The 24,862-nt window shown below is 38.5% G+C and overlaps 1 protein-coding gene across 1 annotated transcript in view; it reads left to right on the top strand.

The window, feature by feature from the left end:
• The window catches only part of Ino80 (INO80 complex ATPase subunit), a 117,473-nt gene that overhangs the window by 12,614 nt on the left and 79,997 nt on the right, over positions 1-24,862 (top strand). Inside the window, exons 2-14 of the mRNA XM_085696449.2 lie at positions 1,727-1,912; positions 2,472-2,641; positions 2,736-2,803; positions 4,674-4,835; positions 8,148-8,268; positions 9,420-9,634; positions 13,079-13,132; positions 14,627-14,830; positions 15,873-16,068; positions 17,037-17,104; positions 19,021-19,230; positions 19,923-20,003; positions 20,923-21,018. Coding sequence (XP_085552575.2) covers positions 1,770-1,912; positions 2,472-2,641; positions 2,736-2,803; positions 4,674-4,835; positions 8,148-8,268; positions 9,420-9,634; positions 13,079-13,132; positions 14,627-14,830; positions 15,873-16,068; positions 17,037-17,104; positions 19,021-19,230; positions 19,923-20,003; positions 20,923-21,018 — 1,788 coding nt within the window. The 5' untranslated portion in view covers positions 1,727-1,769. The remainder of the gene's footprint in view (positions 1-1,726; positions 1,913-2,471; positions 2,642-2,735; positions 2,804-4,673; positions 4,836-8,147; positions 8,269-9,419; positions 9,635-13,078; positions 13,133-14,626; positions 14,831-15,872; positions 16,069-17,036; positions 17,105-19,020; positions 19,231-19,922; positions 20,004-20,922; positions 21,019-24,862) is intronic.

Consider the following 24,862-nt stretch of genomic DNA (forward strand, 5'->3'; position numbering starts at 1 on the left):
GGAAAATGAAGAAAGAAGACATATATCAAATTAGTGGGAGATAAGTGAGCCTAATGGTGGGACATGTTGTTTTTACTGTTTTGTAGAGGGACTAGAAGTAAAGAACTGGGGCTTTAGAGTCACTGATGATCCAAATTCTGTTTAACTTAGCTGTTTAAACTAAAATGAAAGTAACTTTCTTTAGCTTTGTTTTTAGAGACAGGTTTCTCTGTAGACTTGGATGTCCTGGAACTTGATCTGTAGACCGGGCTGACCTTGAACTCACAGAGCTCTATTTGCCTCTGCGTCTATATGCCACACTGTCTGGCTGAGAGTAACGTTTTTGTTGTTGTTGTTGTTGTTGGGATGTTTGAGTGTTAGAGAGAGACAGGGTTTCCTGTAGCCTCCACTATGACGTCGAACTAGCAGTATACCTGAGTTTGACTTTGAATTTTTGATCCTCCTTCCTGTACCTCCCTTCATGTGCTGTGCTAGGATTATAGGTATGCACTACTGTGAAATGGCAGAATTTGTATTATTATACAGATCTAATGAACTAGTTTGTTTTGTTTATTTTAAATTAAGATTTGTGTGTGTGTGTGTGTGTGTGTGTGTGTGTGTGTGTGTGATGTCCACATGTATATATGTGATGTAAGGGGATGTCCTATCCCTTGGAACTGGAGTTACTTAAGACAGTTGTGAGCTACCATGTGGGTGCTGGAAACTGAACCCTGGTCCTCTGTAAGAGCAGCCAGTGCTGAGCTGTTTCCAGCCCATTTTATTTTTCAAGTTTTTGATACTGGGTTCCAACCTAGGGCCTCTCACAGGCCAAAAAAGGTCTGTAACTCTGAACTAGCAATGGACCTACTATATAAAAATTCACACAGTAGTAGACTTTTCTAAGTATGTATGTGTGTAATGCACATAAGTAGACAACATGGACATGGACTATTATGAGAAGCTGACATATAGTCAGAGTATAACCAGGATTATATAGAGCCTCAGAACAGGCTTGTCAATGGTAAATTGCTCTGTCAGTGTGTTAATAGTTTTTCCATCCTTAGAAATGGCAATGTAAGTCAATATAAACACTGAAGAGCTCTTCACTTTAAGATTGAAATGTATTTGATGGGATTTTTAGAAGATATTCCTCCTTGGAGTCTTTCCACTTCTGGGAAGTTTACACTTTGCTTTAATCTGTGAACCCCTACTTTAAAAGAAGGATGGCTGGGCATTAATTCTTGTTCTCAAGAGGTAGAGGCAGGTCTACCTACTTGAGTTGGAGGAGACATTTTGTAGAAAACTCTAATAATATATATATTCCTCTGGCAATTAGGATACCTCATACATATGAGTGAATATTAGTATAAAAAGAAGGCGATGTGGAAAACATACTGTACCCTGCAAGGTCCTCACAAGTCAGCTCCCCATTTGGATACTTGGAATTCATTCTTGTAATTATTAATGGATGGGAAACAGGAAGTGAGTGTACATCTAAGGATTGTTTGAGAAAGTGTTTATAATTTGTGTTGCAGTTGATGATAGTGTTTCTTCACTTCGCCTTTGCACTAGAAGGCAGTGTCTAATGAACTTTCTATAATTTGTTGTGGTCTCTGAGTCTTGTGTTCGAGAGAGGTTGATTTCTGTTTATGGAAGGCAAGGGCAAGGAAGCAGAAGGGGAAGAGGAATAGTCTTTCAATTTCTTTCTTTTTCTTTTTTCTTTTTTTTACGTATCTTCATTCTGCAGCTGTGCAGTCGGAAGTCCTCGTGCATGAAGACAGATTTGTTCTATGGCCTCGGAGTTGGGTGCCGGGGACGATGGCAGCTGCACTGAGCTGGCAAAGCCCCTCTATCTTCAGTACCTGGAGAGGGCCTTGCGGTTGGATCATTTTCTGCGACAAACATCGGCCATCTTCAACAGAAATATCTCTAGGTTTGCTATTTTATCTTAGTGCTTTATTACATTTCTGATTATTGTCTCTAAGATTTAAGGTTAAACTATGTATTGTTTTTATTTTTAGTATTTTCTTTCTCTTTCAAATAAAGTAGTCAACTTTTTAAAGACTCTTTTTGTTTAAGTGTTCATTTATAATAACCTTAATTTAATCAGTTAGTCTTCCTTCAGTCCGTCCGTCCATCCATCCTTTCGGATCCCAGGCTGACCTAGAACTCACAGATCTCTCTGCCTCTACTACTGGAACACCAGCTTTAAAGGTGTGTGTTCCAGCTTTCCTGACCACTTAGCTCTCTCTCACATACACAACACACACACACACAAGTATATAAGTATATATACTTGTGTGTGTGTGTGTGTGTGTGTGTATTTGAGATAGGGTCTCACATGGCCCATACTGGTCTCAAATGACCTTGAACTCCTTATCCTCCTGACTCCACCAGATTCTAGGTTTATAGGCATGTGCTGCCACACTTGGCTCAAAATATGTTTTGTTGGATAATCTTTAATTAGAGACTTATTATTCTCCAATTTTTAGTGATGACAGTGAAGATGGATTGGATGACAATAATCCCTTATTGCCTGAGTCTGGGGATCCCTTAATACAAGTGAAAGAAGAACCTCCAAATTCATTGCTTGGTGAAACTTCTGGGGCAAGCAGTTCTGGATTATTGAACCCATACTCACTGAATGGAGTTCTGCAGTCAGGTCAGTGTGGAGTGGGATTCCTCTGGACCTTGAGTTCTCTTGGGGGCAGTCATCCTTTCATTTTTTTTTTTATTCTTTATGTTTTTTTATCCAGAATCAAAATCTGACAAGGGGAATTTATATAACTTCTCTAAGTTGAAGAAAAGCAGAAAGTGGCTAAAGGTAAGAGATAAGACAGAATATTTCCAGTCCAAATAACCTACCAAGATTACAATTATGAGGGAAGTCACCAGTCCATTCGGGCATATTAAGAGCTTTTCAGAGACAGGTTTTTTATTTTTATTTTTATTTTATTTTGTTTTGTTTTGAGTTTGTTTTGTGAAGAGAACTTGGTGAAAGAATTTTAGTAAACTTTTATTAAATATGAAACACTGAGGAAAGAGGAGAAATTGGTCAGAAAACTACTCCCTTCGTTGACTCATCTTTTAATTAGGAATGTCAGTTTACTTTTTGTGAATTTTTGAGAGGTTCATTAAATGTCCTGAGTGCATCCATGTGCCAAGAACTATTACTGGCACATGACGAGTCTTTTGCTGTGTGCCATTTACATTCTATGTGAGGGAGGTAGTAAGTAAGAGTGCAAACAAGTAAATAACTATAAATTCTTTAAAATATAGCATTTCAGCAGAATTCTGACTAGTCAGAGTGAGCCATGAGAATGTCTAAGGTAAGAGCCATTGATCGTAAGGGACATACACAAGAATCTTTCACAGAGAAGCATTTGGTATGTCTGGGAAAAGAGGCTAGTGTGGCTGGTGCACAGTGAATGGGACAGTGGAAGTGAGATTAGAACCTGCTGTGTGTGGTCTGCATTCCATGTTAGTGATGCACTTACTCAGGTCACAGTCATAAGCAGTTAGAATGGCATAGTATTTATACCTCTACTGGGAATGGCCAGAGTGAACAGAGGGCACTAATTCTATTAAAAAGATTTTTTAGTTAGCATATGCAAACATTTACTTTTAAAAAAAAACACTAATTGATCCACTAATTGAGCTATGAGCTCAAAATGATATAAATCCTTTAATATCACCACCATTTCCTTTAAAACTCAGGTGTTTAATGTCTGACCTACTTTCTATCAGAAAGATTTTAGGAAGTTAGAAATACAGAAACCTTCATACTTAACTATTACATTTTAAAGAACTGAGATATGGCTCTGGAGTAGTGGTTCAGAATGCTTGTTGCTCTTGCCAAGGAACTGGGTTCTGTCCCAGCATATATATGGTGTCTCACTACCATCTATGACTCAAGTTGCAGGGGATCTGGTCCCTTCTGACCTCTGCAGGCATCAAGTATGCACAGAGTTCGTGTAAGTGCATGCAGACAAAAAACATACAGATAAAAGATAAAAATTGAGGTATAAGTCACTGACCATAAAATCTAAGCTTTTAAACTATGAGGCTTAGTAACTTTTAATATGTTCACAAACTTCTTGGCAATCACCGTTGTCTAGTTTCAGAACATTTCATCATTATGTGAAGAAACTCTTTGCTCATTAGCAGCTATTCCTGTTCTCAGTCTCAGCTGGCTGCTAATCTTTTTCTTTCTCTGTTGATTTGCCCATTCTGGGCTTTTGTAGCTGGCTTTTCTAACTTTGTGTAAGAAAACTTTGAAGGTTTATTATGTGGTGGTACATATAGTAATTTATGGTATGTTTTATTACTTTGTTTCTTCTTATGCCTCATCATCTGAATGTACCACATTTTGTTTATCCATTCATGAACTACTGGACATTTGAGTTATTTCTCCCCTCCTGTCACACCTTGTTTTGCCCTTGTTCCCTTCAGTGCTGTACTCCTTTTCTTTATTCCTATACCCTAAATTCTTTTGTTTGCCTTGGCATATGCAACATTTAGGTGATTTGTTTTGTTTTCCTTTTTTGTCAAATTGATAAAGAGTAGTGTAAGAATTTGAAATGACTGTACTCTGGCTGTTTGGGCCATTGTTCTAGCATCTGGGAAAAATGATTGGATTGTATAAGAAATTGCTTCACAGGAAAAGTTATATTCAATTTTCACCCCTTTTCTAGAGCATTCTTTTAAGTGATGAGTCCAGTGAGGCAGATTCTCAGAGTGAAGACAATGATGATGAAGAAGAAGAACTCAATCTCAGCAGAGAAGAACTTCACAACATGCTTCGATTACATAAATATAAGAAACTTCACCAAAATAAATATAGTAAAGATAAGGAGGTGAGAGTTTCAAGAGAACACTCACACCACATTAATTTATATGAAATAATAATTGTTAATAGCTTTATTGTGATAGGATTCACATAACAAAAACCTAGCTTTTGAGTGTCTTTGGAATTTACTTACAGTGTTGTTTCCATCCTCAGTGTCTCAGGTCTATGCCACTTTCATTACTTTAGAAGGACCCTTTACCTCCTAGCTTCTGTTCTGCCCTGGTGCCAGGCAGCCACCAGGCTACCTTCTTTTTTGATACTTATTTGTACTTTATGTTTATTTCATACATATATTTTATGTATATTTATATTTATTGAGACTTGCTTAGAAGGGTGACCTTGAACTCCCATCTCCCTTCCAAGTGGTGGCATGTGCATGTGCCACTACATACAACTGTGGTGTTTTATTTTTGGGTCATGTTAGAGATTGAATCCAGGGCCTCATACATGCATGTTCTTTGTAAATGTGTTCATTCGAGATGTTTCATACAAATGGAATTAAATCAGATAACATGGTACTTTTTACCCAGTGTCTCACTTGGTGTAATGCTTACAAGGTTTATTTATATTTGTGCCATGTATTACTCCCCCATTCATTTTTATTGCCAAATAGTTTTACTTATTTATAGAACATGGTGTTTTTGTTTTTCACTTGATGAGCTAATTTTTCCCATTTTGGGTACTACTATGAAGGTTTTGTGTGGGTATATTTTTAAATTTCTCTTGGTTATATACTTAGAATAGGAATTGCTAGGTCATGTGATAACTATGCTTAATTTTGTAAGATTATTAGTGTGTCTTCACCAATATAATAACTTGTTGATGTTTTCTGTGTGGAAAAAACTTTTCTTCATAGACCAGTATTACTGTGATGATAGTTTCCACTCAACCCCCACCCCACCCCCACAAAACAGTGTTTCTCTGTGTAGCCCTGGCTGCCCTTGCTCTGTAGACCAGGCTGGCCTTATACTTAGAGATTGGCTTGCCTCTGCTTCCCAAGTACTGGGATTAAAGGTTTACACCACCGCTGCCTGGCTGATGATTTGGCGGGGTGGAGGGGGGAGCTTTTTTGAGACAATGTTTCTCTGTGTAGTTTTTGGAGCCTGTCCTGGATCTTGCTCTATAGACCAGGCTGGCCTCAAACTCACAGAGATCCACCTGCCTCTGCCTCCCAAGTGCTGGGATTAAAGGCGTGTGCCACCACCACCTGGTTGATGATGGTTTTAATGACAACTGTTTGACAACTGTTACAAAACATTGTGATTTTTGCCAAAAATGTAGCCTATTGTACATAATGAACACTAGTATATTTGGAGACCTAAGGATATTCCAACAATATTAAGGTAATACACATAAACCTACAAACCACAAACCTGTGGGAATGATAAGCAGTGGAACATCTTAACTTTTTTTTTGTTGTTTTTGTTTTGAGGTTGGGTTTCTCTGTGTAGCCCTGGCTATCCTGCAAACTCACTTTGTAGAGATCTTCCTGGCTCTGGCTCCTGAGTGCTGGGATTAAAGGTGTGTGCTACTACTGCCCAGCAATATCTGACAATTTTTTTAATTTATTTATTTAATATGTATGTATACAATATTCTGTCTCTGTGTATGCCTGCAGGCCAGAAGAGGGCACCAGACCTCATTACAGATAGTTGTAAGCCACCATGTGGTTGCTGGGAATTGAACTCAGGACCTTAGGAAGAGCAAGCAATGCTCTTAACCGTTGAGCCGCTTCTCCAGCCCCCAATATCTGACAATTTTGATTCTGACACCTGATGCCTTAACATGTGGTTTACTCCATATATTTACTCATTTCTCTTTCCTTTTTTGAGACAGGTCTTACTCAAATGGGCCTTGAATTCTTGAGAGTCTGCCTTAGACATATGTGTTGAGATTACAGTCATGATCTGCTTTGGTTTTTTTTTTTTAATTGAAATAAATATATACATAGGATTGTAAGTGTACAGTTTGATGCATGCTCACTTAATTTTGACAATTGACAGAGGGCTTTATTTTAGTCCTCCACGTTCTATCATTTATAATCTCAGAAAGCCATTCAACAGATTTTAATTTATATGGGAATTAAGTTTTGAGAGACAATTGTAACGAAATGTTTGGAAGCATTTACTACTACATGGATGGAAAAAAATGAGATGAGATCAATTCATGTTAATTGTAAAATAATAGGTACTGCCCTTAATAGTAAACTCTTGGTGAAAGAGGTGAGGGCCTTAAAAGGTGAAAGGGCTGAGATGACAAGTTGGGGACTATTTGTCGATTGTAACATGGTCACTTATGCCTTTAATTCCAGCACATGCAACCAGCACAGAGGTAGGAGTGTCATCTGCAGGTGTGAGGCCAGTGAGTCTACAAGATGTGTTTCAGGCAGCCAAGACTACATTGTAGGACCTTGTTACCATAACAACAACAGTTCAAAACAAAACAGACATTTGCAACAAATCTAAGGGTAAAAGCCTGAATGGTTAATATCAGGAACCTAGTAAGTCTGAGGACCTGTTGGTAGTGGAAATATGGCCAATCTCTTAATGATAAATTTCTGTTGTTTTGTTTTTACATTATATTTAGTTTGTGTGTGGGCATGTGTATGCCACAGCATATGTATGGGCATGATTGATGTCAGAGGACAGCGTCACAGTGTCTTCCACCCTTTGGTTTCCAGGGACTGAACTTGAGCAAATGCCTTGATTGCTATTATCTTTCTAGCCCTTGATGAATTTCTGAAGAAAAACAACTCTTTTTGCTTTGTTTTTATTTTTTGTTGTTATTACTGTGTTTTTGCTTTGTTTTCTGTTTTATTTAAGACAGAGTCTTTTGTAGTTCAGGCTGGCCTGGAGTTCCTGATCTCCTTGCCTCCACTTTCCTTTTCTCTTTAAGCCAGTTTTGGAATTACTAGCTCAAAGGGAAATGTCTTTTGTAAATAATTTTGTACCGCATGTGTGTTTGTGCATAGTGGCACACGTTTGCAGGTTCGGTATTAGAATCAGGAGTTCAAAGCTAGGCTGGGCTACCTGAGCTCCTGTTGAAGAAGGTAGAAAATTAAATAAAATATAATAGAAATTCACTTTTCTGAAGGTTTTCCTTCCCAAATTCTTTCCAACAGTCTGTCTTATGCATAGCACTTGAACCTGTTTGAGACTTCTAAGTTAAAGTCTCTTTGATGTACTAATTTCTTATTGATCTCTGTGGGAAACAATATTTAGGAGCTATGATTTCCTCTGGCTAGCTTTCTCTAATTAAGATGACTTGAAGGCTGTGCTGTGGAATGCAGGCAGACCGTCACAGTGTTTGCCTGCTTCAGTTGCAGCAGTACCAGTACTACAGCGCAGGCCTGCTCTCCACGTGTGACCCTTTCTATGAGCAACAGCGCCATTTACTCGGACCCAAGAGAAAGAAACTCAAGGAGGACAAGAAGCTTAAAGGTCAGCATTTATCCCATATTTATTCTTAAAATAATTTTTAATTGTGTATGGTGCATTTAAACTTTAAATGTAGTAGAAGATTACTTTATCTGAAAAACTGTAGTCTCTTTTCTACTAATGTGTAACCTTAGTAATTAGTAACCTTATTTCACATTTGTTCTATTGTCTTTTCTAGAAATAGAGAGACTTGAGAGCTGTAGATTTTAAACACATGCCAGTAATCCCAGCACTTGGTGGGTAGAATCAGGAGAGTTGGGAGACCAAAATCATTGTTGGCTGCATATAGTCTGGGTCCAGCTGAGGGTACCTGGGACTTTGTGTTATAACCTTCTCCTTCCCTTCCAACCCAAGAAAGAAAGACTACATCTATAGGTTGTTAGTCAAAGGTTTAGGCAAAATGTTTTCTTTTTCTTCTATAAACTCTGCCATTGTTGGGAATATTCTGGGGTGAGAAAAAGTTGGTTATGCATAGGGGAGTGAGAGAAGTAAGAGAAAAGTGGCTTCACCTCGTGATGGGCCTCTGTAGCATTTGCGTGTTTATTGGGAAATGTCTTCTCCTACTGATATTGTGCAGTTGGACAGCAGGAAGGACATAGGAAGAGAATTTGAAAATATCTGTAAGGCAGATTTGTTTCTCTGAAGATAGGAATTCTGCTCAAAGAGCATATTTTTAGTCTTCCCCTCTTTTTACCACCCTCCTTTTCTTATCCTCCACTCTCCCAATATAAATTAAGTATTTGAGCCATTTATGATTTTTTTCCTCAAAAAAATTTATTGTTCTATCGATACATTTTTTTTCTTGCTGTTTTCTTCAGTTGTCTTGCATTTCAACCAAATAGAAGTAGGTTTCCATGCTGTGACCGCCACTTGTGGCCAGTGATGTTTTATAAACCTTGCACAGCGCAGAGTTTAGTGGTCATTTGGCTTCTGAGTTTTAGTCTATTTTTCATGTGAACAGAGGCAATGCCCAATGTTCTTTTTGATTAGTGAGATCTTCCTCTTGGAATATTTATTGACTTGACAAAAGGAAGAAACACGCCAGCCTCTGGTACAATGAAGAGAACTCCTGAGTGTTTAGAGTGATGACTGTCTTGGTTCTGTGCTGTGGGAGGAGAGAAGTGCAGCCTTGTAAGCATTTCTTTACTTTACAGCCAAGTTGAAAAAAGTAAAGAAAAAAAGACGAAGAGATGAAGAGCTTTCCTCTGAAGAATCCCCACGCCACCACCATCACCAGACCAAAGTCTTTGCTAAGTTTTCTCATGACGCACCTCCCCCTGGCACCAAGAAGAAACACTTATCCATCGAACAGCTTAACGCTCGCCGCAGGAAAGTATGGCTCAGCATTGTGAAGAAGGAACTACCAAAGGTGAGTGAGTGAAAGGGAGGGATGGGAACGAGGTAGCAGGGGCGGGGAGGGAGTTTTGTTTGGTGTCGGACCAACTTTTGGACGTTTAGTGATGTTCGTGATATTTCTTATAACCCCCAAAAGTAAACAAAGTAAATAAAACTGACAAATATGGGGGCTGGAGAGATGGCTCAGTAGTTAAAGGTACTGGCTACTCTTCCAGAGGACCTGTGTTCAATTCCCAGCAGCCTCATGGCAGCTCACAACTGTCTGTAGGTCCAGTTCCAAGGAATCCAACATCCTTATACAGACATACTTGACAGCAAAATACCAATGTACATGAAATAAAAATAAATAAATTGTCAAAAAGTTAAATACCCACTGACCAATAAGTGGGTGAATATTAGTGATGAGAGGAAGAGGGCCATATGTAACAGGAACAAGTCAAACAGATGTCTTTACCATGTTATAAATAACACACACACGTTTCTAGGGATGGAGACTAAGCGTGTGTCTTTATGGTTTTATATTCAAGGAATATGTAGTAAAAGAAAACAGTGAATTATGTAAAGCTAAAGACAAAAAGAAGTGTACAGAGCTGGTGAGTGGCTCAGAGAGTAAAGGCTCTCACCACCAAACCTGTCAGCCTCAGTTTGATATCTGGAATGGTCGAAGAGGCCAATTCCTGCACATTGTCCTCTGACCTCCACTTGTGCACCTTGGCATGTGTGTACTTGCACACATACAAGCGTTAGATATAAAGTTTTAAAAACATCTAACCAAAGAGTGGAGTTGACAATGTAATGTGGATAGTGAGCAGATTAGCAATTTTAAAATTACATGTGTATACTACACTTCAGCAGTCAAAGAAAATATATTACAGATGAGAGCTGCTTTCTCACTGTCAGGGAGTGATGTTATAAATAAGGAAAAGGGAAAACTGTGAAAGCTGAGTAGGATTAGAGATCTTTGTATGAATTCATAGACTCACATAGCTAACTGCAGAAGTAGAAGTGATTGTTTTTGCATAAAAAAGCTGATAGGAAGAGCCTTCTCTAAGGATTCAAGTAAATATCACTAATGTTTTTGTTTTGGTTCTGGGAATTAATACTTAGGGTCTTATATAAATTAAGTATATCTGCTCTGTCACTGAACTATATGCCGAAGCTGCTTTTTGTTTGTTGAGTTTTTGTTGTTGTTGTTTGGTTAGTTTTTTTGTTTTTTACAGCATTTCTCTCTGTAGTCCTGGAACTTGCTTTGTAGACCAGGCTGGCCTTGAACTCAGAAATCTGCCTGTCTCTTCCTTCTGAGTGCTGGGATTAAAGGTGTGCACCACCACCTGGCTTCTTGTTTTCTTGACTTCCCTTCCTAGTTGGTTTAGTTTTTCTAGAAAAAGATTCGCTCTGTAAAAGCACAGTGCAGTTGTAACAGAGGAGCTCTACCAGGCTGGCTGACAATTCTGCTTTGTAGTCCATTATAACATTTCATCAGTTTTCTCCTGATTCAAGTCAGAATCCAATTTGGGGCTACATGTTGCATTTAGTTGTTAAATCTTTTCATCTGAGTCTTCTGTGACATTGTTGTTTTTGAAGAGGATAGGCTTGGGCCCGGTGTTTCTGCATGGGTAAATTTGGGTTATGCATTTGCATGACTATCACAGTAGCGATGTGCTCTCCTTTTTGTAATATTTCAGGTTACATACACATTTCTGTCCACTGCCGGTAATAGTAGTTTTAAGTTTATCTCAACTACTTATTGTTACTGCTCATTTGCATATTTTAGTTTTCCAAAACAGGGTTTCTTTGTGTAGCCCTGGTTGTCTTGGAACTTGATTTGTAGACCAGGCTGGCCTGGAACTCAGAGATCTGCCTGCCTCTGTCTTTCAAGTACTGGTATTAAAGAGGTGGGCCACCACCACCCAGTTAGGTTAGCTGATTTTTCATGTATCAATTCCTAAGTTTTTCTTGAGAGATGATTTATGTGTGCGCTGTTCTTGATAGGAAAGTTAAGGGAAAATATGCTTTAGTGTTTGGGGAAGTTTCAGATGATGCCCTTCTGATGATAAATTAATTTTCAGTAGGAGTAATTGAGATTGTTGGCTTTGAAGAAAAAAACCTGCAACATGAGTTAGTAAAAGGAATTTACTGATAAAAGACTGAAAAAATTTATGAAGTGGAACTCCTTTAATATAGGCTTTCTGCCTGTGCGGTGGTGCACGCTTTTAATCCTAGCACTTCGGAGCCAGAGGCAGGTTGATCTCTGAATTGGGGGTCAGCCTAGTCTATAGAATGAGTCCTAGAACAGCCAGGACTACATAGAGAAATCCTGTCCTCCCCCCCCAAAAAAAGGACAAATTTGGCTTTCTTTCAGGCATTCAAACCCCTGTTCATCTTGGGGGAAGATTCAGAAGGCAGAGAGCTGCCTCTTCTTTTCCTTAATTAAATGGACATGATTGAAAGTCAGGTTGACTTTACTTTTTTTGAGACATGGTTTTACCATACAGTCCTTGATGGCCTGGAATTTTACTGTTACCAGGGTGACCTTGAAGTCACAGGATTGATTCATTTACCTCCTAAGTGATGATATTAAAGGGAGGTGCCGTGATACCTTGTAAAGCATTGTTTTTCAGTGGAAGAGGAAAACTTGGAGCTAGAGTTGTGGGCTGCTTATTAGCTTTGCCTTGTAATTTTTTTTTAATTGAATATGAGGCTTGGGTGATGGCAAAAATATGAGTAATAGTGGAAGCAGTTTTCTGTTGTTGGAGGTAGAGCTAGTATGTTCTTTATAACGATTCTTCTATCTCAATAAAGATACCTCAGCTTTACAAATTGGCTCTGGAAAACAACGTGTATGAATCAGGGTAGCGTTGAGGTTTGCATTTATTACAGTCCCCTAGTCCATTTCTTATAAATCCTTTCTGAAAGTGTACAAATTTTATTAAGGGCAAGAGAAATTTCTTACTGGGTAACTGCTTGCTGCAGTAGTATAAGGACCTGAGATATAGTCCCATGTCAAAAGCAAGCATCGTGGCATATGCCTATAATCCTAACACATGGGTGACTGAGACAGGTTGCTTTGACCACTCAGTCTAGCCGAATCTGTGAGTTCCAGGTTCACTGAGAGACCCTGTCTCAAAAAATACGTCGCAGGGTGATAGAGGAAAGCACCCACCATCTACTGCTTGTCTCTACGTACATGTGCAGACGTGTGCTCATTCATACACATACACATGCATGTACCATATATACACAAACTAAACTAAACTAAAGGCAAGGCAGCTGCAACAGTAGCTTCTTCCTGCAATTTTAATAGTTTCATGTTATGCCAGTGTCTCTGGATGACTTTTGGAAGTAATTTGTCTTGTATGTACTTCACATCTTATTTTTCATTCCTTCAGGAATTAAATAAAGGCTACATACAGTCTTATTAGAAATGAATCTTAAGTATTACTTTCAAATGTTCTAGGCCAACAAGCAGAAGTCTTCAGCTCGAAACCTATTTCTCACCAATAGCCGAAAGGTAACATTTTCTGTTTTCTATTTTGACTAGCGTGTGTTCTTCTTTGGGCCTATTCTTAATATTATTGTGTGTTATCTATTGATCATGAATCAGGTAGCAAATAAGAGAATTTCTAGGTAGTCTCATTCTGTTTAATAAGTAAAATTGTTTTTTGTCATATTTCTGATTCTCTGAACTTTTTGTGTTAAATCAATCTCTGGTTCTTGGGCAGATCATAGAATCTTTAAGATCTGTGCTCAGTCTTTCTATTTAAGCAGTGATGGGGGCTGAGAGATGGCTTGGTGGGTAAAATTACTTGCTGCCCAGGCTGACAGCCTGAGTTCAGTCCCTGGAACCATTGGTGGAAGGAAAGAGCTGACTGCCCACAATTGTCCTGGAATGTCCACACATGTGCCATAGTACATTTGCATCAATACACACCATCACATCCACAATAATGTAGCGACAAAAGGGAAAATGTTGATGTGAGAAAACTGAGAGAAAAATAACAGTTTGATGGAAGAATCAGACAAAGTAACATTTTTAGTCCAATTTCTCCATACTAGGCTCTCAGCCCCTCTATTTCCTCATCTATAAGATAGAGATATGGTAACCTTGACTGCTTTCATAGGGTTTTCATGAATAAAGGATGCATTAGTACCTCAACGTAAGATATACCACGTAAAAAAAGCAGTGATGGCTCTTATTATTATTACTGTGACAATAACACTTTGTAACTTCTTAGTAAAATTCAGGTCCTTGCCATTATTGTATTTCTTTTCCTGGGGATTATGTGAAGAAGTATGTTTGAGCACCAAGGACAAGTTCACCATTTAGTTTGATTGGAGTTATTTATAGGTCCATGGACAATTTACAGACAGGACACAACGAAAAGCCATACCCTATGCTTACCCCACCCCTGAATGCTGCCTCGGTAGCCAGCTCAGTAGCTGCATCTTCCCTCATTCATGTGCTGTTTTGTAATTTCTCTCCACCTTTCACATGGGAACATTAATTAGCAGATCCACTCTTAAGAGGGTCTCCAGCCAATAAATACATCAAGGGCCATTTCATGCCTAAATTACAGTGTTCCACAATAGTAAGTATATTTTGTTTCATTTAAAGTGGTAGATGTGAATAGGTTTCTTAATTAGGAGATTTAACCTCAGGGGTCTGGACTTTAGTCTTGCTAGAGTATTCTTTTCTCTTAATTTTTCATTCCCTTCCTTTCTTCTCTTTTTTCCTTCTTTTGCATTTATATTTTTTGTATGTTTATGTTTTGTTCATTAGCAATATTTACCTTTTTAAAAGTAAAAATATTTTAAAAGAATTTTACACAGGCTTATATAAAGATCTAATAAATTCTGCTGACAACATATAATAATGATTAATTCAGGGGCATTATCTCTTTAGCAGGACTGTAGATATTAAAAAATATAGGGAGCATTAGCTTAAAATCCAGGCCGAACTGTTGCTGGAATTAGGATCCTATTATAATAACGATGCTATTTGTAGCTCGCCCACCAGTGCATGAAGGAGGTGCGTCGAGCTGCCTTGCAAGCACAGAAGAATTGTAAGGAGACTTTGCCCCGTGCTCGCCGCCTAACCAAGGAGATGCTTCTTTACTGGAAGAAGTATGAGAAGGTGGAGAAAGAACACCGCAAGCGAGCAGAAAAGGAAGCTTTGGAGCAACGGAAGTTGGATGAGGAAATGCGGGAGGTGAGTAAAAAGCAAATTCTAAAATCCTTCTTACTACCAAAACACTAAGAATTGTGTTTGTTGCTTTGTACCTTTGAGACAGTGCTCTAACTTTCTTGGAACTGGTAATATAAACCACAATGTTCTCAAACTCTTACAGATAGACTTTCCTCTGACTTCTGAATGTCTGGCCCTTTTCTCCGTTTTTCATTTGTTTGGTTTAATTTCATCATCATCGTCATCAATCATTACTTTGGTTTTCCAAGACAGGGTTTCTTTGTGTAGCCCTGGTTGTCCTCGAACTCACGCTACAGGCCTGGCTCGTCTTGAATTTAGAGATCCCCTTCCTCTGCTCCCAAGTGCTAGGATCAAAGGCATGCACTACCATCTCCTGACTTAGTTTGATTTCTTAAAAAAAAAATATTTTGTGTTAGTAGTTGTTTTGCCTTCATAGATCTGCACACCACACATATGGATGCTGAGGCCAGAAAAGGGCTTTAGATCCCCTGGAACTGGAATTATAGAATGTATTCGTAGAAACAGTGAAAAGTGACCAACCTAATTTTCTGAGACCCATCCATTTTTGCAGCTACCATTTTAAACTTTAGCCACTACTATTGCTGAATGTGGTATCTCTCAACTAGTTTAGACTTTGTATATATAGGGATAAATAGAGAATGAGGAATTGTATTGTCATTGATAAAACAGTTGGAATGAATAGAAGAAAAGTTAGGGTCCAGAAAACATGAGAATCAGAGGATTGGATGATGTTTTTTCAGGTGTGGCTCCTGATCTTTCTCAGAGTGGAGCTTTGGAGCCTCTTCTGAATCCTTGCTCATGCTTTTCATTTTTCACTCCCTTTCTCTCTTTCCTCTTCCTTCTTCGTATTTATATTTTTTATGTGCTTATGTATTGTTCATCAGTGATATTTGCCTTTTTAGAAGTAAAAACTTTTTAAAAGAATTATATGCAGACTTATATAAAGATTTGATAAATTCTATTGACTACATATAATTTATGACTTGAATGTTTTACCTTCATTTCCCCCTGACACACACTTTAGGCCAAGAGGCAGCAGCGAAAACTCAACTTCCTAATCACTCAGACAGAGTTGTATGCTCATTTCATGAGTCGAAAACGTGATATGGGTCATGATGGAATCCAGGAAGAAATTCTAAGGAAACTGGAAGATAGTTCTACCCAGAGACAAATTGACATTGGTGGTGGAGTAATGGTTAACATCACCCAGGAAGATTATGGTGAGTCCTGAGTCACAAGGTAGGGGAAGCAGGTAGCCTCCGTTTTTCATATCAAGGTTGCATGTGTTACAGTTCTTAAAAGTTTTATTCTGATTCATAGATAATACTGATCAGAAAAGGGAAATTTATTTTATTTAGGAGGACGTATGTGTGTTTTTGCAAAGGAATCCTATAAAATAACTTAAGAGTTTTCAGTAGAGGCTTAGAGAGGTAGAATGTTTGTCTAGCCTTCATGAATCCCTGGGTTCAATACCCGGCACCACATAAACCAGGCATGCCAGTGCAATCATGTGATCTCAGCACTTTGGAGGGTTAGGCAGGAAGATCAGAAGTTTGAGATCATCTTCAGTTACATAGTAAAACGATTTTCACAGTATAGTGATAAAGATCATGTTGACTAGAAGTGTGGGAGAAGGAAAGTGAGTATCTTGAGTGTTAGCACATGTACAGATAGATTCAATTGCTTAAGTTGTTTCATTTAAATCTGCATTATTTTTGCTTGGTATCAATTTATAAAAGAAAACACTAGGCTTGAGAGATAGATGTTCGATCTTAACTTGCAGGTGGGTTTTGTGTACTGGCTTTCACTGTTGGAGACCAGGAACATCCACAACTACTTTATACTTCTAGATTCTTTTGATTTTTTGTTTTGTTATAGCTTTTTCGAGACAGGATCTCCCTATATAGCTCTGGCTGTCCTTGAACTCACTATGTAGACCAGGCTGACCTGGAAACTACAGAAATCTGCTTGCCTCTGCCTTCTGAGTGATAGAATTGAAGGTGTTCTCCACTAAACCTGCCTTGCTTCAAGTTTCTTATCTCTGGAAAAGACTTTATAGCCTTTCCCCCTCTTAGTCCTTTGTTAGCCTTGGGATAATATAATGAAGAACTGGGGATCCACTTATGTGTGGGATAAATTGTCTTTGAGGGAGATGAAGTGTGGTAATCTGCATGTTTTCTCTTTTCAGACAGTAACCATTTCAAAGCCCAGGCCCTGAAGAATGCTGAAAATGCTTATCATATTCACCAAGCTCGAGTAAGTCTTTAAGTGAGAAGACAGACTGGGCATGGTAGCCTTGTGATTCCAGCCCTCAGGAGGTAGAGTCAGGTTATGAGTTTGAGGCTAGCTTGTTGTATAACATCAGTTCCACACCAAGCAAGAATACAGAGTGGAACCCTGTCCCAGAAAAAAAAGAAAGAATGAAAAGGACTGGGCATTGCCCCACAGTTTTTCTTTTTCATGTTCTTCCTTCCTTATTTTATTCTTTAGTTCATTGTTTTCAGTTAAACAAATTGGTTAGCACTCATGCCTGGGCCTGGTGTGTGTGTGTGTGTTTCTGTGTAACTCTGATCACATTAGGGTAAAGTCTTTCTTTCCTTCAAAAACAAATAGTTATTGGCCATCGTGTGGGTACTGATAATTGAACTAGGTCATCTGAAGAACAGCCAGTAGTGTTAACCACTGAGCCATCCCTCAGTCCCATCTCTGCTTCAGAATAGTACTAATACTTGGGATGGCAGAATAACAAATACTTAGTTGTATAGAATTTTTATTATTCAAGTTGAAAGGGTTACAGTTAAGCTACAAACTCTGTTTTGTTGTTTTGTCTCCTCTTAAGTAATCTTGGGTTGTTTAATGAAAAAGACTATCACGAGTCTTATGCCTTGAGAAAACCAAGTCACTGGTTTCTTTCAGTCAAGTATTAATTTGTTCTTCTATTCCTGAGCTAGTCTTTTTAAAAAAGATTTGTTTTTATTCTATATGTTTGACTGTTTTGCTTGTATGTATATGTGTGTGTGTGTGTGTGTGTGTGTGTGTGCGTGCGTGCGTGCGTGCGTGCACTGCATGCATGCCTGGTGTTCACAGAGGTCAGAAAAGAGTAACAGGTCTGGAACTGAACCCAGGTCCTCTGCAAACACAGCCAGTCCTCTCTGAGTCATCTCTCCAGCCCTTCAGGACCTAGTGATCTTTAATAGAATTAGTAAGAAGCTACATTTGTCTTGAAATAAGAAAAGAAAATGCAGTGTAGTATGCCTTTTGGTTACTTTGCTGGGGTTAAGAATAAATACAAGTGCTGGGTGTGGTAGTGCACATCTTTAATTCCATAACTCTGAGGCAGAGGTATGAGGATCTCTTGAGTTTGAAGCCAGCCTGGTCTATGTAGTAAGTTCCAGGACAGCCAGTGCCATGTGGAGAGACCCTTTCTCTAAAAGACCAAACAAAAAAAGAATAAATACATACCACCTCACACAGTTACCCCAATTAAACTTTGTATTGAAGCATGTTTCGCTTTTTTAATTTTTATTTGATATGTTCATTGTATAAAGTGATGAATTTCATGACATTTTTATTCAAGTATATCATGAACTTTATCATCATCAGCATATTCTCCTATACGCCCAACCCCCACATCAAAACTTTAAAAAAACTGGGTGAAGATGGTGCATAGCTTAAGTCCTAGCTCTTGGGAGGGTGAGGCAGGTGGATCTCTGTGAGTTCAAGGCCAGCGTAGCCTGGGCTACAGAGGAAGTTCCAGGACAGCCAGGGCTACACAGAGAAACCTTGTCTCAAAAAGCAAAACAGCAACAAACATTTAACAAAATCTTTGAATTAGCAAGTAACTTAATGTAGATTAGTATACTAATAGCATTTTAATATAAATATTTCATTAACTTAGTAAGATATTAGACAGCTTATTCTATTTTAGTATAAAATATGTTAATGAATTTTTTTAAAAATTTTATTTTTATTTTATGTGCATTGGTATTTTGCTATGCGTGTCTGGTCCCATGGATCTGGAGTTGCAGACAGTTGTGAACTGCATGTGGGTCCTGGGAATTGATCCGGAGTTTTCTGGAAGAGTCGTCAGTGCTCTTAACCCCTCAGCCATTTCTCCAGCTCGTGTTTAAATTTTTTTATTCATATATTTTTCTTGACTTTTTATTTTCCAGACAAGGTCATTTGATGAAGATGCAAAAGAAAGTCGGGCAGCTGCCCTTAGGGCAGCAGACAAGTCCGGCTCTGGGTTTGGGGAGAGTTACAGCCTTGCAAATCCATCCATCCGGGCTGGTGAAGATATTCCACAACCCACTATTTTCAATGGCAAATTGAAAGGTTACCAGCTGAAAGGCATGAACTGGTTAGCCAATCTCTATGAACAGGTAAATTTTAGAAACATGTCAAACCTATTTTTTTTACTTTACTATTGAGTTTTCTTTTGATTAATGTAATTGTGAAGTGAGTTCACCTTTATGGATTTTTCGTTTGTTTGTTTGTTTAGATTTACTTGTTTATATTTTGTGTGTATAAATGTTTACCTTTATTATATGTAAGTACAGCACAGGCATACAGTGCCTATGGAGGTCAAAAGCGGGAATCTAATCCCCTAGAACTGGTTGTGAGCCATGTGTGTGCTAGAAACTGAAGTTGAGTCCTCTCCAAGAGCAGCAAGTGCTCTTAAGCACCGAGCCATCTCTCCAGTCCCAAAATTTCAGCTTTATGCAAGAGTCTGAAGGGTTTCTCTGTATTTCTGGCTTGGAGATTGTGTTTGTATCCTGTATATAGCATGCCTTAGGTAGTCTTGGTAAGCCTCATTATTTGCTTGATGTGGACTAGATTAGGTAAAGACCTGGCCTTAGTCTTGTTCTAATATATCATGAGTCACACATATAAATGTAATGTTGTCAAAAGAAGCCATTGCAGTACTGATTCATAGTCTTGGTTCTGAGTATCTCCAGTCACTCTTACTTGATCTGTTCCACCGTCTTTGTTAGATCTTTTGGCACCGAATAGAATGAATCCTATGCGCTGCGATCAGGTAATGACCGTCTATCTCTTTCTCCGTGTCTTCCAGGGTATTAATGGAATTCTTGCTGATGAAATGGGTCTTGGTAAAACTGTACAGAGCATTGCCCTCCTGGCCCATCTCGCTGAGGTGAGTAGATGGAATTGTCAATCATCTTCCTCTCCTGAATTTAGGTTCATTTTCTATCAACAGTGAGCCACTTAAAAGCAGTGTTATGCTTTGTAGCATATCAAAATAACAGAACTTGTTGCTCTATCTGAAGGCCTTTTGTAATGGACAGAATGGAATAACATTCGTTCTCAATGGGGTCAGGATGATGTTTGAGCAAGTATAACTAGAATTCTTATCTCTCGCTTCCTTTTAAGAGCTACAGTGTAGTGGCAAAGACGTTAGATTGCAAGAACTGGCACTGGATTCCCATCTCAGCACTGCTCTTTCTAGCTTTGTCATGTAGGCACCCACTTAACCTTTTTTGAAGTGATTTCACTTTAAATCTCTAAGACCTCGTTTTCTACCTTTATTGAATCACAGGTTATATATACCGTACAGGAATCTTATAAAAATTAAATGGGAAATGTGTAATAACATACATTGAAAAAGATTAATCCTCTTCTAATTAACTAACAGTGATATTATGCTAACATAGTAGAAAATAATAAAAGCTAGTCCATACATCATACATGTTTTATGAAAAAAAATATAGCCTAGAAATCACAAGAGAGTCATTGCTTAGTACTTTATCTCTTTGTGCTCTTATTATACTAATGCTTCTTCTTTTCTGTTTTCTTATTTATTTGTGTATTTATTTTGGTTTCTCAAGATTGTGTTTTCCAGTGTAGCCCTGTCTGTCTTGGAAATAGCTCTGTAGGTCAGGCTGGCCTCAACTAACATTGCTTCTTATTGAATATGTTTGTGTGGACACTTGGGAGATAGGCGCGATTTCTCTTGTTACTTTGTTTCCTATTTTTAAATTTCTCATGTCACTGATTATTTGGGTTTGAATATCTTTGGTTTTCCTATAGCTGACTGACCCAGTTTTCTGTTGCAGAGAGAAAACATTTGGGGACCTTTCTTAATAATTTCACCTGCTTCTACACTTAATAATTGGCACCAGGAGTTTACAAGATTTGTTCCTAAATTTAAGGTAAAGAAGCTCTTGTTCTTTAAGATAAGGTTTCTGACCCTTCTTTTGCTGCCTTACTAATTGTTTTTGATTCTGTTGTTGTAATAAACACTGTGACTAAAGCAACATAGGGAGAAAAGGGTTTATTTCAGCTCGCAGCTTGTATTCCTTCATTCAAGTAATTCTGAACAGCAACTCAAGCAGGCAGGAACCTGAAGGCAGGAGCTGAAACAGAGGCGTTGGAAAGTGCTGCTTGCTCCCTATGAGTGGCCTGCTCCCCATGACTTATTCAGCTTGCTTTCACTCAGTACCACCTGCCCAGGTGTGGCACCACCTCCTGTGGGATGGGACCTCCCACATCAATCAAGACAATGCCTTACAGACTTACTTACAAGCCAACTTTTTCATTTTTTGAAACAGAGTCTCTATATGTAGCCTTGGCTGTCATGGATCTCTCTATGTAGACCAGGTTGACTTTGAACTCACAGAGATCCACTGCTCCCTGCTTCCATAATGCTGGGATTAAAGGTGTGTGCTGCCATACCTGGTCTCCTGGCCAGTCTTATGGAGGCATTTTTCTCACATGTGGTTCCCTCTTTGCCTTTTGATTGTTAGCATTAAAGGTGTGTGCCAGTGCCCCTGGCTCTTTTATTTTTTCTTTTTAAACTGTCATAGCTCTGGGTATGTACAAAGAAATGTGTTGGATCTTCTAGAGCTAGAATTACAGGGGCTTATGAGCTGCCTGATGTATGTGCTGGGAATCAAACTTAGGAGCCATCTTTTTGGCCCCTTTATGTTTGTTTTGATACAGTCTTATGTGTCATACACTGTCCTCGAATGTGTTATGTATCCAGTATTTTATGAGTGTATGCTACCGTACAAGGTTTATGAAGTGTTGGAATCAGTCACGTGCTAGACAATCCATTCGAATTGAAATACCGCCCCAGTCCTTTATATCTTATTTATTGGTTTTATATGTTTTATTTTTGGTTTTCTTTTGTTTTTTAGAGACAGAGTCATACTCTACTGCCAGTACTTCAGGCTGTCTTTTTAAACCCCACTATGTAGTCCAGGCTGGCTTTGAACTTGTGGGTAGACAGTTAGCATGCCACAGCTCCTAGCTGCTGGGATTATAGGCACACCTTCACACCTGGCTTATTCTTTTGATTTTGTTAAGATATGGTCTGGTATAGCTGGACTGACTTTGATCTTGTTATGTTGCTGTGAATGACTTTGAACTCCTGATCTTCTTGCCTTAACCTTCCAGGTCCTACGAGTGTGAGTCTTTATCTCCAGCCTCCTTATGTTTATTTCTTAGAAATGTGATTTAGGAAAGTAACAAGCTTATAAACCTTTATACTAAATAGATGAGAAATTCAATCTAATAGAAGTTATTTGTGCCATTTTTCTATATTAATTGATGGTCTGTTAAGATGATAGAAAATATCTATCCTGTTTCAAAGTAGATTTTGGCAAATTTTATATTGTATTGTAACCTATTTATAATAATTCATATTTCTCAATAACTTTAAAGTTAGTCTTGATCCAGCTTATAATATGAATATTGATTTAACTAATTCAGAGAGGAAAAATTGAGATTGACTGAGCCAGGGATGTTGTTCAATTGAAATGAAGCCACAGATTGGACCCACAGCATTGCATAAAACTGGTGGTGGTGTACCTGGGCAGTGGTGCTGCATGCCTTTAATCCCAGCACAAGGGAGACAGAGGCAGGTGGATCTCTGTGAGTTCGAGGTCAGCCTGGTCTACAAGAGCTAGTTCCAGGACAGGCGCCAAGGCTAGAGAGAAACCCTGTGAAAACCAAACTGATGGTAGTGGTAGCCAAACCAGTGATCTCAGCACATGGAAGATAGGAGCAGAAGGATTAAAGCAGATCATCCTCAGATATAGAGCCGGGTTTAGGCCAGCATGAAACTGTCTTAAAGAAAATGAAGAGGTTGTTGCAAAAGGTTAGTGTGACATAGACACAGTGTAAATAGTTTTTGTGCTGAACATGGTGGCTCAGACCTCTAATTTCGTGTGAATAATACATGTGAGGCATAGTAGGAAGATCAGGAATTCAAGGCTGGCCTTGGCTGCATAGAGAATTCATCATGACTAACCTGGGCTACATGAGACCCTTTCTCAAAACCCCTCTCCCCAAAACAAAAAACAAAACTGTGTGTGTGTGTGTGTGTGTGTGTGTGTGTGTGTGTAATATGGAAGGAATATAGAAAAAATGAGCAGGATTAGTTATATTATTTGTAGTTTGAATGGGCGGGTAATGAATTAGCTATGTTCTGTCTCTAAAAGGATGCATGAACATGAAGTTGCATAGTAATAAGGACTTTTGTGGATTATGAATAAACAAATAATATCTCTGATTTGGGTCCTTCATTATTTTGATGGACTCCGTACATTACTTTAGGGAGTAATAATGGAGTAAATAAGGACGGAAATAAGATATTTTTCTGTCTTTAGTCTTTGTAAGCTAGATGAACATAACTGGGATTTCTTACCATTGAGCAGTTTATGGCTGTGGTCCTTGCTACTGAATTGTTGATGTAGACAGTTTTTTTTTAAATTTTTTTTTTAATTTATTTTCAAGACAGGGTTTCTTTGTGTAACCTTGGCTGTCCTGGAATTAGCTTTGTAGGTAGACCAAGATGACCTCGAACTCACAGAGATATCTCCCTCCCAAGTACTGGGATCCAAGGTGTGCAACACCACCATCTGGCATGTAGAAAGTGTTTTAAAAGGATATCGGGCCTGGAGAAGATGATTCAGTGGCTAAAAGCTCTGGGTGCTCTACCAGAGGACCCAGAATTGATTACACGGAAGTTCACAATTGTCTTAACTCCATTCTCATGAAATCTAACACCCTCTTCAGGACTTTGCAGGCACTGCATGCGTGTGGTCCATGGATATACATGCAATAAATACCCACATATAAAATCCAAAATAGAAGATATCAGAAAAGTAACTCTTAATTTTCATACTCATTTTCAGCCCCCTATGAACATGAGATTGGCTTGATTGGAATTTTTTCATGAATTGTTGGGCATATGAAAAATGGAAATGAGTTTTTGACTTGTCTTCTTTTAAATTTATGGCTAGATACATGTCGAAAAGTCTTTAATTTCTACCCAGACACTGGGGTTTTGTGTTGCTTCTCCTCTGGCCAAAAGATGGCAGTGTGGGATTACTTTAAATCTTCATATCTTTTCTTTGCTTTAATTTGTAAAGCTAAGCTTTCACGTGCATATCCAATTTCCATCTTGTTTGTTTATTAAAATTTGGAGAGGGTAAGATTGCTTCAGGGTTCTCTGTAGCCCTGAAACTTGCTCTATAGACCTTGAACTCAGATCTGCTGCCTTCCAAGGCGTGCATCACCACTGTCCATCTTGAATTTCATTTTAGCACTAGTGTAGGGGTGGTAAAATAGAATCTGTGGGCCATGTCTTAAGTGTCCCCTATTGGATTTTAGATTCCATTTTTTTGTATTATAAAATACATACCAAAGACAGTTATCACTTGTACTCACTCATAAGTGGGTTTTAAAGATAAAGCAAAGAAAACTAGCCTACAAACCACAATCCCAGAGAATTTAGACAACAATGAGGACACTAATAGAGACTTGCATAGATCTAATTTACATGGGGAGTAGAAAAAGATAAGATCTCCTGAGTAAATTGGGAGCATGGGGACTAAGGGGATGTGGAGAGGCAGAGAGGGAAGCAGAGAAAAATGTAGAGATCAATAAAAATCAACAAAAAATACATACCATAAAAATTTACCATTTTACCAAGAGAGTGGTATGTACTTGTCCTCTCAGTACTCAGGAGGTTGAGACAGAAGGATTGCC

Source organism: Myodes glareolus, chromosome 10 (assembly GCF_982192425.1).
Source record: "Myodes glareolus chromosome 10, mMyoGla1.1, whole genome shotgun sequence".
Classification (NCBI taxonomy): Eukaryota; Metazoa; Chordata; class Mammalia; order Rodentia; family Cricetidae; genus Myodes; species Myodes glareolus.